This window comes from Oryx dammah, unplaced genomic scaffold, assembly GCF_014754425.2.
Source record: "Oryx dammah isolate SB20612 unplaced genomic scaffold, SCBI_Odam_1.1 HiC_scaffold_11050, whole genome shotgun sequence".
In the NCBI taxonomy this organism is placed as follows: Eukaryota; Metazoa; Chordata; class Mammalia; order Artiodactyla; family Bovidae; genus Oryx; species Oryx dammah.
This window is the reverse complement of record NW_024080444.1, coordinates 844484-860188: the sequence shown is the minus strand read 5'-3', so window position 1 is coordinate 860188 and position 15705 is coordinate 844484. Positions and strand designations below refer to the sequence as shown.

Genomic DNA, 15705 nt, shown 5'->3' with positions numbered 1-15705 from the left:
AGACTATCTAATTGGGCTTATTGTGAGTTCAGTTCAGTTCAGTCGCTCAGTCCTGTCCGACTCTTTGCGACCCCATGAACTACAGCACGCCAGGCCTCCCTGTCCATCACCAACACCCGGAGTTCACTCAAACTCACTTCCATCGAGTTGGTGATGCCATCCAGCCATCTCATCGTCTGTCGTCCCCTTCTCCTGCCCCCAATCCCTCCCAGCATCAGAGTCTTTTCTAATGAGTCAACTCTTCGCATGAGGTGGCCAGAGTATTGGAGTTTTACCTTCAGCATCAGTCCTTCCAAAGAACACCCAGGACTGATCTTTAGAATGGACTGGTTGGTTCTCCTTGCAGTCCAAGGGACTCTCAAGAGTCTTCTCCAACACCACAGCTCAAAAGCATCAATTCTTCGGCACTCAGCTTTCTTCACAGTCCAACTCTCATATCCATACATGACCACTGGAAAAACCATAGCCTTGACTAGACGGACCTTTGTTGACAAAGTAACGTCTCTGCTTTTTCATATGCTGTCTAGGTTGGTCATAACTTTCCTCCCAAGGAGTAAGTGTCTTTTAATATCATGGCTGCAGTCACCATCTGCAGTGATTTTGGAGCCCCCCCAAAATAAAGTCTGACACTGTTTCCACTGTTTCCCCATCTATTCCCATGAAGTGATGGGACCAGATGCCATGATCTTCGTTTTCTGAATGTTGAGTTTTAAGCCAACTTTTTCACTCTCCTCTTTCACTTTCATCAAGAGGCTTTTTAGTTCCTCTTCACTTTCTGCCATAAGGGTGGTGTCATCTGCATATCTGAGGTTATCGATATTTTCCCCAGCAATCTTGATTCCAGCTTGTGCTTCTTCCAGCCCAGTGTTTCTCATGATGTACTCTGCATAGAAGTTCAATAAACAGGGTGACAATATACAACCTTGATGTACTCCTTTTCCTATTTGGAACCAGTCTGTTGTTCCATGTCCAGTTCTAACTGTTGCTTCCTGACCTGCATATAGGTTTCTCAAGAGGCAGGTCAGGTGGTCTGGTATTCCCATCTCTTTCAGAATTTTCCACAGTTTATTGTGATCCACACAGTCAAAGGCTTTGGCATAGTCAATAAAGCAGAAGTAGATGTTTTTCTGGAACTCTTTTGCTTTTACCATGATCCAGCAGATGTTGACAATTTGATCTCTGGTTCCTCTGCCTTTTCTAAAACCAGCTTGAACATCTGGAAGTTCACGGTTCATGTATTGCTGAAGCCTGGCTTGGAGAATTTTGAGCATTTCTTTACTAGCGTGTGAGATGAGTGCAATTGTGCGGTAGTTTGAGCATTCTTTGGCATTGCCTTTCTTTGGGATTGGAATGAAAACTGACCTTTTCCATTATTTGATTAATGCGATATAAATCATAAAATTAAAAAAAATTGGGTACAATGAATAGTAGAATTTACTGGAGTAAAAATCTCTTGGCAGTATATTGAAGTCAGAAAGGATGTGACAACCAGCTAATAAATAATAAAATATGTGATCATTTTTTGTCACATGAAGAACTCCAATGTTCATAGTATTAGGGAACAGACAGTATATAGTATAATCTTTGTACTACAAGCAAACTTCTATATAGTTAAATTTGCTGGTGGCGTATATGAATTTGTGTTGGATTTTGTACTTTGATCTGAATTCTATTATTCTTTCTTCTCTTGCTTTGCTGATTATATTAGGATGGGAGACTAATGGGAGTCAGATTATGATTGTTATGTTAGTTCTGTAGGTGATACTGGAGAAAAATATTTGTGAACAGCAAGTTGATGTTCCTCTAGCACCCTCTGCTGGATATAAGAATTAATTCACCAGACTAGAATAAAAAAAAAATTTGTTAGAAGGGAATGGCTACCCACCCCAGTATTCCTGCCTGGAGAATTCAGTAGATAGAGGAGACTGGCAGGCTACAGTCCATGGACTGGCAAAGAGTGAGACATGACTGAGGGACTAACATTTTAATTATGTCTGTCAACAAAATGCACTTTGTGAAGAAATTTGTTTAAAGATATGAAGATTTTTTTGCTGTCTTTACTGATTGTTTTAGTAATAATAAACAGTTTATAAATTTTTCTTCTGCGTGTTTCATTTAAAATAGGAAAGTATGAAATGTGATCTGTGGTTTATTATTTCAACCTGTGTGATTTTGGTTTAGGTAGAAAAAAAATCCTACTGACTTTTGGAGTGTGTGTGTATGTGTTAGTCACTCAGTCGTGTCCGACTCTTTGTGACCCCGTGGGCTGTAGCTCGCCAGGCTCTGCTGTCCCCGGGATTCTCCAGGCAAGAATACTGGAGTGGGTTGCCATTGCCTTCTCCAATTGACTTTTGGAGTAAAATCAGGTAAATTAATATGACAATAGTACATGAAAAGTGAAGACTTGTTGACTCTTATCATGGAAACACTGAATAGTCTGCATTTTAATAAAATATAACACTTGATAAAATTATGTGGATGCCTTTTGAATATGAAATATAAAATATAAATATTTTAATATTATTAGTCTGGTTCTTCTATTTGCCCTCTGCTAGCTTTTTGCCTGTTTTGATCTCTATTCTCAATGTCTGTGGATTATTTCCTTGACACTTGTTAGACTTCTTCTGGCTTGCAGAACCTAACACAACTATTTTGAATATTCAGAAAGTTGGCTTTAGTTCTTCAAGGACAGGAACTTCATCTTGTGGCATTACATTAAAAGAATTTTTTTTTTTTTTTTACTAGTGTTGGCCCAACCTAGGATAATACTGATTTTAATCTGTCTAGCCATAAGAATCTTTCTGCTCTGGTATATACCATGCTTTATACAAACAAGCAGTGGAGATTCCTTGTTCTAAGGGTTCAAAGTCAGCATTGAAAGGAACTCTTTTACAGAAATCAAGAAGTTGGACATAGATGGCTGTCACTTCTTTGAAATGTCACTAGTTCTTGCACTTAAGGATTCTTTTATTTTTTCATTGAAATATAATTTATGTTTCATTGACTACACCTTTTTTTTTTTTTTTGACTACACCTTTTTAAAGTATGCAACTCAGAGTTATGAAACCATTACTGCCGTCTGGCTCCAGAGTATCCTTATCACTCCAGTATGAAACTTTATGCCCATTAGCAGTCAGTGCTTATTCCTCCCTTCCCATGTCTCCAGCTACTGGAAACAGCTTTCTGTCTCCATGGATTTCCTGGTTTGCTTATTCTGGCCATTTCATATAAATGATGTTATTTAATATGTAGTCTGTTGTATCTGGTATCTTTCACTTAACATACGTTTTCAAGGTTAATCTCTGCTGTGGCATGTGTTGGTACGTAGTTCCTTTTTAATGGCCAAGTGATATTCTATTGTGTGGATATACCATGTTTTGTTTGTCCACTCATCAGTTGATGGGCACTTGGGTTTTTGTTTCTTTTTTCATCTTTTTGTGTTTAGATTCTGAACTGTAGCAGACATTATGGGAATATGCTTTGCTCAAAGAAAAGTATAGTCATTTCTTCTCCACAGACTGCTTGATTAGTTTTTAGATTATCCTATTTTTATGTATGTCCTTTCTGGTTGTGATATATTACCAGCTCTGTCTATGTGCAGAAAAAGAAAAGACAGGAGAAAAGAGGAAGAATCAAATTAATCAAGCCGAGCATTTAAAAAACCTTCAGCTAAGGCTAAATGATAGAGTAAGTACAATAAATACAGACCTTTCTAGCCCAAATTTTATCTAAGTAAGGAAATTAAATTAGTAGTCTTTCTCTGTCACTGATGAACTGTCTGTATTTGATAGAATCCTAGATGTGGCTCTTCTTTACTAGTATTATCCTGAGACATGTGCAGCATGGTGGTCCCATAGCCTAGTCGCACAGCCCTAACTAATAAGTTAGACTTTGTCACAATGAAAGCTTCTATGTGAAAGACACTGACGTTAAGGAATAAAAAGAGAAGCTGTAGACAATATTTGGGAGTAAATATTTGCAAATCACATATCCAACAAATGACTTATATAATATATAATAAATTCTCAAAATTCAATCATAAGAGAAAAAAGCCCAATTAAAAAATGAGGAAAAGATTTAAGCAGAAACTTCAACAGAGAAGATGTACCGATGGTAAGTAAACATATAGAACGATGCTCAGGGTCATTAGTTATTAGGAAAATGAAAATTGAAACTAAAATGAGATACCATTATGTTCTTATTTGAATGTCTAACCCTGGCCCCCGGATAACTCAAAAGATGACCATGCCACCATGGTCAAGTGTTGGTGAGATTAGAAACAATTTGCGAAACAGTTTGGCAGTTTCATAAAACATTAATGTACACCTGCCATCTGACCCAGTCATTCTGTCCCTCACTATGGACCCCAGAGAAACAAAAGATAAAGATTTATACACAAATGTTCACAGCAGGTCGGTTTGTACAGCCCAAACCCGAAACAATTCAAATGTCCGTCGGTTGGTGAACTGAGAAACCAGTTGTGATGTATCAACACAGTGGAGCACTTTAACAACACAAGGTGAACTGTTAATATGTGCAGCCACATGGATGAAGGGAATAATTCTGTGAGGAGAAAGAAGCCAGACAGTAAAGAGTGTACACTCTGTGATCCAATTTATACTGAATTCTGGAAAGCAGGAAATGATCTGTAGTGACTAAAAGCAGACCACTGGGCACTTGAGGATGTGGGTGAGGTGGCACGGGCGTGGATGAAGAGATGACCAAGGGACGTAAGGAGTCTTTTAGGGGCGATGGAAGTATTTTCCTGTCTTGATTATGACAATGATTTTGTGGGTATACAAATAAATAAATAAATAAGTATATATACACACACAAAACTTACCAAGTTCTACACTTTCATTATGTCCAATGTATTATATGTAAAGTATTACTTAGTGAAGAAAAAGAAGGCAAGCTCTGGAGCATTTTTCCTGAGCATGATTTTTACAGTATGACTTTTACACTCTTGCAAATAAAAAAATGAGGCCATAGTAATTTAAAGTGTTAATTACAATGTAGTGGCCTCTATTCAATTTAAATACCAATGTTTATGAGTTTAAACTTTTAATGTTTTCAGGCAACTACTCTGAGAGTGAGGAAATTAGAAGAAAATATTGAAGCAGAAAGAGCAGCACATTTGGAATCGAAATTTAATTCTGAAATTATTCAGGTACAGTGTAAACAACATTTTTGTGTGGATCTTAGTAAGCTAGGAAAAACAACGTTATGTTCAGAGAGCTAAGGTGTGCATTTTGAACAGGTAACATATTGATGAGACCCATGTTTTTCTATTTACTATAAAGCTATAGTTGATGATAGTCTTTATTAGAGAGGAGCTGGCACTCTACACCCCACAGACCGAATCTCACCCATGATGTGTGCTTGTGAAGTTTTATCTTGTGTAGGGTGGCTTTCGTGCTGCATTGGCACAGTGGAGTAGTTGCAACAGAGACTCACAGTCTGCAAAGTCTAATATGTTTGCCATCTGGCCTGTTACAGGAAGATTTGCTCATAAGAATGTTCTTTTTATCAACAGTCATGGCATGATTTCTTTTTGAAACCATTTAAAAATATGCACTTTTATATTGAGAGCTGAAGGTATAAAAGGTGAATGGGCTCCTTTTGGGACTTCAACATTCCATTACCAGAGATCCTATGTACCTCTATGCTGATATAAAGGTAGAAATATGAAATCCTGAAGTGCTATGGGAGCATAATAAAGAGAAGGAGTAAATCTGAGAGGAGAATTGAATGAAGGCATCTTAAGGAAAGTGTCCTTTTCCCTAGGGCTTATAAAAACGAGAAGGAACTTGGAAGATTAGTAAAGGCATTTTAGTTGCAGGTTGTCAACCACTGCCATGGACCACGTCTTACCTGCACTTTGTTGTAAATAGTTTTATGTAAAGTTGCATTAAGTCGAAGTTCTGGGGACTTTCCTGGATGTTTCTTTCCTTTTCAGTGCAGGGTGTGGAGGTTCAATCCTTGGTAGGGGACCTAAGATCCCACATGCCTCATGGCCAAAAAACTAAAACATAAAGTAGAAGCAATATTGTAACAAATTCAATAAAGACTTTAAAATTAGTTCCACAGAAAAATAAATCTTAAAAAAGTCCCAAGTTCCATCATTTAATTTGGATTTTAAAAAAAGACTTGGACTCTTCTCCTGTATTAAAATTTAATTACTAGGATTTGCACAGTTTTATCTTAGTATTTAAACAGGTCTTAATGTGAGATGCAACTAATTTCATAAGAATTTTATAATTTTTTTTTTACTTTTATCTTTAATGAAATGCCTTTTACTCGCAAAATTCTCAGGCCCATATATTTGAGTGCACCTGTATGTAAAGCAAATTTATGTACGTTAAGCTTTTTTTTTTTTAGAAAAAATGATTGAATTCCTCAAAATAGTATTAATAAGCAATAAGGCTGAAGTTAATTCATGTAAGAAATTGAATTCAAATTTAAGTTTTTCATAATAGTTGTATCAGTTCAGTTCAGTCACTCAGTTGCGTCCAACTCTTTGTGACCCCATGAATCGCAGCACGCCAGGCCTCCCGGTCCATCACTCAGACTCAATAGTTGTATAACCAGTTATATATCGTTATTAGCTATAATGAAAATTGTTACATGTATATTTTCATTCATATAGTTAAAAACTAGTATTTGATACTCAGCTTAGTATAGCTTAGAAAAAACCAAAAATGAATATTTGAATCATATATCTATAAATATTCACATTCTATTGTTTTCCTCTATTTCTTTGCATTGATCGCTGAGGAAGACTTTCTTATCTCTCCTTGCTATTCTTTGGAACTCTGCATTCAAATGGGTATATCTTTCCTTTTCTCCTTTTCTTTTTGCTTCTGTTATTTTTACAGCTATTTGTAAGGCCTCCTCAGACAGCCATTTTTCTTTTTTGCATTTCTTTTTCTTGGAGATGGTCTTGCTCCCTGTTTCCTGTACAGTGTCACGAACCTCTGTCCATAGTTCATCAGGCACTCTGTCTATCATATCTATTCCCTTAAATCTATTTCTCACTTCCACCGTATAGTCATAAGGGATTTAATTTAGGTCATACCTGAATGGTCTAGTGGTATTCCCCACTTTCTTCAATTTAAGTCTGAATTTTTTTTTTTTTAGTCTAAATTTGACAATAAGGAGTTCATGATCTGAACCACAGTCTGCTCCTGGTCTTGTTTTTGCTGACTGTGTAGAGCTTCTCCATCTTTGGCTGCAAAGGATATAATTAATCTGATTTCGGTATTGACCATTTGGTGACGTCCATGTGTAGAGTCTTCTCTTGTGTTGTTGGAAGAGGGTGTTTCCTATGACCAGTGCATTCTCTTGGCAAAACTCTGTTATACTTTGCCGTGCTTAATTCTGTACTCCAAGGCCAAATTTGCCTGTTACTCCAGGTGTTTTTATATTTCCTACTTTTGCATTCCAGTCCCCTATAATGAAAAGGACATCTTTTTTGGGTGTTAATTGTAGAAGGTCTTGTAAGTCTTCATAGAACCATTCAACTTCAGCTTCTTCAGCGTTACTGGTTTGGGCATACACTTGGATTACTGTTTGCCTTGGAAACAAACAGAGATCATATTGTCATTATTGAGATTGCATCCAAGTACTGCATTTCAGACTCTTTTGCTTACTGTTATGGCTATTCCATTTCTTCTAAGGGATTCCTGTCCACAGTGGTAGATATAATGGTCATCTGAGTTAAATTCATTCAGAAAACTAAGATCAAGGCATCCGGTCCCATCACTTGATAGCAAATAGATGGGGAAGCAGTGGCTGACTTTATTTTTCTGGGCTCCAAAATCACTGCGGATGGTGACTGCAACCATGAAATTAAAAGACGCTTACTCCTTGGAAGAAAAGTTATGACCAACCTAGACAGCATATTCAAAAGCAGAGACATTACTTTGCCAACAAAGGTCCGTCTAGTCAAGGCTATGGTTTTTCCTGTGGTCATGTATGGATGTGAGAGTTGGACTATGAAGAAAACTGAGTGCCGAAGAATTGATTCTTTTGAATGTGGTGTTGGCGAAAACTCTTGAGAGTCCTTTGGACTGCAAGGTGATCCAACCAGTCCTTTCTAAAGGAGATCAGTCCTGGGTGTTCATTGGAGGGTCTGATGTTGAAGGTGAAACTCCAGTCCTTTGGACACCTGATGCGAAGAGCTGACTTATTTGAAAAGACCCTGATTCTGGGAAAGATTGAGGGCAGGAGGAGAAGGGGACAACAGAGGATGAGATGATTGGATGGCATCACCGACACAGTGGACATGGGTTTGGGTAAACTCCAGGAGTTGGTGATGGACAGGGAGGCCTGGTGTGCTGTAGTTCATGGGGTCGCAAAGAGTCGGACACAACTGAGCGACTGAACTGAACTGAACTGAAATATTCACAAGTGCTTTCTGAGGTACATCCGGTAAAATTCAATTTCAGACTAGTTTAAAAGCAGATGAGACAACTAAGTTGTTGTAATTAATCACCATCTTATCATAAACTGTAGTTAAAAATATGCTTGAAGTATTCTGTTATTAAATTTGTTTAGATATTATATGATAAAAATGAGAAAGCAGATTTGAAAGAGCTGACTCAGAATTGTCTGTCTGCTTTTCTTTCAGTTCGATTGGTTTATCATTTGTGATTCTAGACATGTCATTTTACTTATAAACACTGGATTTAGACATCAGTCAGTTCAGTCGCTTAGTAGTGTCCAACTCTTTGTGACCCTATGGACTGCAGCACACCAGGCTTCTCTGTCTATCACCAACTCCTGGAGCTTGCTCAAACTCATCTCCATTGAGTTGGTGATGCCATCCAACCATCTCATCTTCTGTCTTCCCCTTCTCTTTCTGCTTTCAATCTTTCTCAGCATCAGGTCTTTTCCAATGAGTAAGTTTCTTCACATCAGGTGGCCAAAGTATTGGAGTTTCAGTTTCAGCATCAGTCCTTCCAATGAATATTCAGGATTGATTTCCTTTAGAATTGAGTGGTTGGATGTCCTTGCAATGCAAGGGACTCTCAAGAGTCTTCTCCAACACCACAGTTCAAAACGTCAATTCTTCGGCGCTCAGATTTCTTTATGGTCCAACTCTCACATCCATACATGACTACTGGAAAAACCATAGCTTTGACTAGACAGACCTTTGTTGGCAAAGTAATGTCTCTGCTTTTTAATGTGTTGTCTGGGTTGGCCAGAGCTTTTGTTTCAAGGAGCAAGCATCTTTTAATTTCATGGCTGCAGTCACCATCTGCAGTGATTTTTGGAGCCCAAGAAAATAAAATCTGTCACTGTTTGCATTGTTTTCCCATCTGTTTGCCATGAAGTGATGGGACTGGATGCCATGATCTTAGTTTTCTGAATGTTGAGTTTTAAGCCAACTTTTTCACTCTCCTCTTTCACTTTCGTCAAGAGGCTCTTTAGTTCTTTGCTTTCTGCCATAAGGGTGGTATCCTCTGCATATCTTAGGTTATTAATGTTTCTCCCAGCAATCTTTTTTTTTTTAATAACATTTGTTTTTATTTATTTCTTTGACTGTGTTGGGTCTTAGTTGCAGCATGTGGGATCTACTTCCCTGACCAGGAATTGAACCCCTGCCCCCCTGCATTGGGAGCATGGAGCCTTAGCCACTGGACCACCAGGGAAATCCCCTCTCCCAGCAATCTTGTTTGCAGCTTGTGCTTCATCCAGCCATGCATTTCACATGATGTACTCTGCAAAGAAGTTAAATAAGTAGGGTAACAATATACAGCTTTGATGTACCCCTTTCCCAATTTTGAACCAGTCTGTTGTTTCATGTCTAGTTCTAACTATTGCTTCTTGACCTGCATACAGATTTCTCAGGAGACAGGTCAGGTGGTCTGGTATTCCCATCTCTTTAAGAATTTTCCACAGTTTGTTGTGATCCACACAGTCAAAGGCTTTAGTGTATAATGAAGCAGAAGTAGATGTTTTTCTGGAATTCTTTTTCCTTTTCTGTGATCCAAAGGATGTTGGTTTTTTGAACTCTGGTTCCTCTGCCTTTTCTAAATCCAGCTTGAACATCTGAAAGTTCTTGGTTCATGTACTTTTGAAGCCTAGCTTGGAGAATTTTGAGCAATTCTTTGCTACTGTGTGAGATGAGTGCAATTGTGAGGTAGTTTGCGCATTCTTTGGCATTGCCTTTCTTTGGGATTGGAATGAAAACTGACCGTTTCCAGTCCTGTGGCCACTGCTGAGTTTTCCAAATTTGCTGGCATATGGAGCGCAGCACTTTCACAGCATCATCTTTCAGGATTTGAAACAGCTCAGCTAGAATTTTATCACCTCCACTAGTTTTGTTCATAGTGATGCTTCTTAATTAAGGCCCACTTAGCACTCCAGCATATCTGATTCTAGGTGAGTGATCTCATCATCGTGGTTATCTGTGTCATTAAGATCTTTCTGTGTATATTCTTCTGTAGACTTAGACATAACAACAAAGAAAAATAAAATTTGAAAGAACAAATTTTAAAATATACAAAGCCATATCTAGTCTACTACCTTAGTTTAATGTAAGAGAACAAATATTTCAATTAAAGTATTTTTGGATAGTTAGAAATAGTAATTCTGGTGATTCTTATTTGTGTGGCTTTATTTATGCAGCGTTTCCCAGGCTTCCTTTCTTGGTGAGTTCATTTTTCCTAACTCAGGTTGTCTTTTGCCATCAGTGGGAGGCTTGTGTCCTGCAGAGTTCCCTTTGGACCTGTTGTTGTGACAGGAAGCACTTGCCACATTGTGCTACTCTGTCCTCTCCCAACAAGAGCTAAGACTGTGTACTTTCATGATAATTGTATCATGTATAATTGTACACATGATAATTGTATCATATATCATGAGCATTGGTTCATTGCCTGGCACATATTAAGTACCTAATAAATATTTATCTTAAAACTTAGTAAATAATTATTATATATTTATATTTAATGTTAAATACATTGTCCCATTAGATCTTTGTAGCCACCCTGTAGAGTCTGTATATTCTTTTTGTTATTATTTACTGTTTACAGATGAGGATCCTCAGGCGTTTTGAGTTTAACACGCCAAAGGGCACTTAAGTTTATGTAGAGCTGTGACTCAAACCTGAGTCTTATGGTTCTAAAGCACATTTTCTGTCTAGTTAAAGCACTTTTTCCCTACCTCTCTCCTGTTTTGAGCTTTAGTAAACTATATTTTTTATTCTGAACTTAATTTTCTGAAAAGATAAAATATCCATGTAGTTCAAAAGTCAAAACAAAATTAAGTGATCAAAAATTTATTTAATTCTTGTCCCTCCTGTTGTTTACCTCGCTTGCCTGCTATCTTTCCTTGTTTTTTTTTTTCCCTCCAAAATACAGCATACTATGTATAATGATCTGGACTTTGCTCTTCCCAGTGTATGTTAACACTACATAGAGAACCACCTGGAGAACTTTTCAGAAGTTGTTTTGTTGCCTTTTTACAGCTATAAATTATTCCTCTGTGGGTGTGCACTTTATCTATTCTACTGTTGGCAGGAAATCTAGATTATTGTGTAAAATTTCAAGTACATGCAAAAGTAGAGAGAAGAGTAAAATGAACTCCCTGTGTACTGATCACTCAGCTTCAGGACTTGCCTCACAGGCCAATTGTGTTTTGGCTATTAACCCTCTTCTACTCTTCCACTCCAAGATTATTTTGAAGAAAATCCCAGATATCATATTATTACATGTATAAATATTTTAGTCAAATAGTGTTGTCTGATAATAAAATTTTACTTTTCTACAGTAAGAAATCCCCAAGAGTAAAAAGATCTATTAGCTTTGTTAGGCTTATAAAGATGTCCATATAATAATATTTCTCAAAAGAGGGGAAGGATACTTCACTCCAGTTTTCTCTAATTTATTATGTTTATAAATGAATGTCCAAATGAGCTACTAGAACAAAATTAGGCGCTTTGATGGGATGGGTTATACTGTATCTGCCTGTCCTTTTTCATAGCACAGTTAAGTCTATATTCTTCCACCCTTCTTCTTTTCTACTACACATGTTGAGAAAGGGAGTAAACTGCCTCTTGTTTACTTTCCTTGTTTTAAACGAAAACCAGAAAGAAAGACTTGTTTGGATGAATGATAATCAGCTGTTTGATAAAGTATTCTATTCAATTTGAGATTGGTACAAGTGTTTCTTTGCTTGCTTCAATTACTTTTCTGTCATCTGATAGTTACGGATTCGAGACCTTGAAGGAGCTTTGCAGGTAGAGAAGGCCAGCCAAGCAGAAGCTGTTGCCGATTTGGAAATGATCAAGAATGAATTCAAAGAAGTTGAAAGTGCATATGAGCGAGAAAAGCATAATGCACAGGAGAGCTTTGCAAAACTAAACGTGTAAGTGTTATACTGGAAAACTCTCTAAATTAATATTAAGAGTTTATGAAATCTACATGAGTATGAATGCATAGTAGTGGGTAAATATAGAAGTGCTCTGTTGGGTTTTGAAGCATTATGGCAATTCCAAGTAGTCTCAGAAATGCAGAAATACTTTCTTATACTAAAAGTAAATATGTTAATGTATTTTTATATTGTGTTTGCTCATGTAATACAGTATCTTCAAGGCCTTGACTTCTAGGTCTTCTAAGTGAGCTATGTGGTAAATGGGTAATGTTTGAGATTTTCTCAAGCTGTAAAAATAATAGTAGGAGTAATACTGCTACTGGGGCTAGCGTGTATGTGGCTCACTTCATACCTAGCATTGCATGGCTTTGTCTAATTTATTTAGTGTCCTATGAGGTAGCTACAGTTTTTTATCCCTGTTTTACAGATGTGAAAATTGAGCCTAAAGAGGGTAAGGACACACAGCTATTAGTGGGAGGGTCAGGATCTTTCTGACTCCTATTGATTTTAATCTTTTTCAGTTCAGAACTCTTTCATCTGAAAAGTCCTGTGAAATGCTTTAAGAAGTTTATAGTGGCTCAACATGTTTCCAAAAATAATAGTACATGTTTTAAGCCATTTCCTCTCAGAGAGAGAAATGTGTACCACCATTTGGTATATAACATGATAATAGGTCAATACATTAGTTATATATTTATTTTAATGTTCATTTCTACTTATGGCAGATAATGGTTTTCCATTTACAGAGGTAATATAAAGTTTCCTTTTAAAATACTTCATTTAACTTATAATGTGAGTTAACTTTTAAAAAAGTGTTGTTTAGAGTTGTATGGCAGAAATGATAAAGATGGCACTTGAAAGGCTGAAGTTTGAAAAATTTAAAACTGTGTAATTACATTTATTAGTAATGCTTATAACACATTGAATGAGTAATTCTTTACTGAGTTTTATTGCTTCCTCTAGAATGATTTAAATGATATTCTGTGAATGTTATTCTAAGGACTTGTACCCTTTTATTTCCTTTGAACCATATAATCTGCACATTTAAATATGTTTGAAGGGCCTTTATGTAGTATATAGCACAGGCTTCTTTACTGTTCCTTTGAGGTAATGATTATGACCTACTAGTGTAACTGTAAGAAGTTAGACTGTACTCCCAACAATCAAAGCTTTCCAACAATAAAATAATGGGCTTCTTTGGGGGAACTAGTAAGCTCTCTGCCTTGGAAAGTTTGAAACAGTGGGTAGATGATTCTTTATCACGTATACTGAAGATTTGAGTCCTGCAAATTAGATGAGAAGAATTTTAAGATACCCACTTACTTTTTTTAATTTTTTTTATTATTTTTTATTTTTTTGCTTTATTTTACTTTACAATACTGTATTGGTTTTGCCATACATCGACACGAATTCACCACGGGTGTACATGAGTTCCCAAACGTGAAGCCCCCTCCCACCTGATACCCATTTACTTTTAAGCTCTAAGATTTTAATCTGTGTACTTTTAAAATTGGACCTCATTGATCTATATTTCTGTCTTTGTGCCAATACCATACTGTCTTGATGACTTTGGCTTTGTAGTAGAGTCTGAAGTCAGGCAAGTTGATTCCTCCAGTTCCATTCTTCTTTCTCAAGATTGCTTTGGCTATTCGAGGTTTTTTGTATTTCCATACAAATCTTGAAATTATTTGTTCTAGTTCTGTGAAAAATATCACTGGTAGCTTGATAGGGATTGCATTGAATTTGTAAATTGCTTTGGGTAGTATACTCATTTTCACTATATTGATTCTTCCAATCCATGAACATGGTCTATTTCTCCATCTATTAGTGTCCTCTTTGATTTCTTTCATCAGTGTTTTATAGTTTTCTATATATAGGTCTTTAGTTTCTTTAGGTAGATATATTCCTAAGTATTTTATTGTTTTTGTTGCAATGGTGAATGGAATTGTTTCCTTAATTTCTTTTTCTACTTTCTCATTATTAGTGTATAGGAATGCAAGGGATTTCTGTGTGTTGATTTTATATCCTGCAACTTTACTATATTCATTAATTAGCTCTAGTAATTTTCTGGTAGAGTCTTTAGGGTCTTCTATGTAGAGGATCATGTCATCTGCAAACAGTGAGAGTTTTACTTCTTCTTTTCCAATTTGGATTCCTTTTATTTCTTTTTCTGCTCTGATTGCTATGGCTAAAACTTCCAGAACTATGTTGAATAGTAGTGGTGAAAGTGGGCACCCTTGTCTTGTTCATGACTTTAGGGGAAATGCTTTCAATTTTTCACCATTGAGGATGATGTTTGCTGTGGGTCTGTCATAGATAGCTTTTATTATGTTGAGGTATGTTCCTTCTATTCCTGCTTTCTGGAGAGTTTTTATCATAAATGGATGTTGAATTTTGTCAAAGGCCTTCTCTGCATCTATTGAGATAATCATATGGCTTTTATTTTTCAATTTGTTAATGTGGTGAATTACATTGATTGATTTGCGGATATTGAAGAATCCTTGCATCCCTGGGATAAAGCCCACTTGGTCATGGTGTATGATCTTTTTAATGTGTTGTTGGATTCTGATTGCTAGGATTTTGTTGAGGATTTTTGCATCTATGTTCATCAGTGATATTGGCCTGTAGTTTTCTTTTTTTGTAGTATCTTTGTCAGGTTTTGGTATTAGGGTAATGGTGGCCTCATAGAATGAGTTTGGAAGTTTCCCTTCCTCTGCAATTTTCTGGAAGAGTTTGAGTAGGATAGGTGTTAACTCTTCTCTAAATTTTTAGTAGAATTCAGCTGTGAAGCCGTCTGGACCTGGGCCAGAAAGCCCAGAGATAAATCCACACACATATGGACACCTTATCTTTGACAAAGGAGGCAAGAATATACAATGGAGTAAAGACAATCTCTTTAACAAGTGGTGCTGGGAAAACTAGTCAACCACTTGTAAAGGAATGAAACTAGATCACTTTCTAACACCGCACACAAAGATAAACTCAAAATGGATTAAAGATCTAAATGTAAGACCAGAAACTATAAAACTCCTAGAGGAGAACATAGGCAAAACACTCTCCGACATAAACCACAGCAGGGTCCTCTATGATCCACCTCCCAGAATTCTGGAAATAAAAGCAAAAATAAACAAATGGGACCTAATTAAAATTAAAAGCTTCTGCACAACAAAGGAGAATATAAGCAAAGTGAAAAGACAGCCTTCCGAATGGGAGAAAATAATAGCAAATGAAGCAACTGACAAACAGCTAATCTCAAAAATATACAAGCAACTCCTGCAGCTCAATTCCAGAAAAATAAATGACCCAATCAAAAAATGGGCCAAAGAA

The 15705-nt window shown here is 36.7% G+C and overlaps 1 protein-coding gene across 2 annotated transcripts in view; it reads left to right on the top strand.

Moving 5' to 3' along the window:
- The window catches only part of LOC120860199 (coiled-coil domain-containing protein 171), a 334015-nt gene that overhangs the window by 61496 nt on the left and 256814 nt on the right, over positions 1-15705 (top strand). Inside the window, exons 1-3 of one of the 2 annotated variants that reach the window (XM_040235974.1) lie at positions 3075-3687; positions 5078-5170; positions 12212-12372. In XM_040235974.1, coding sequence (XP_040091908.1) covers positions 3556-3687; positions 5078-5170; positions 12212-12372 — 386 coding nt within the window. In that variant the 5' untranslated portion in view covers positions 3075-3555. Of the gene's footprint in view, positions 1-3074; positions 3688-5077; positions 5171-12211; positions 12373-15705 lie in introns of those variants that run through there. The other variant, XM_040235975.1, reaches the window with a different exon arrangement.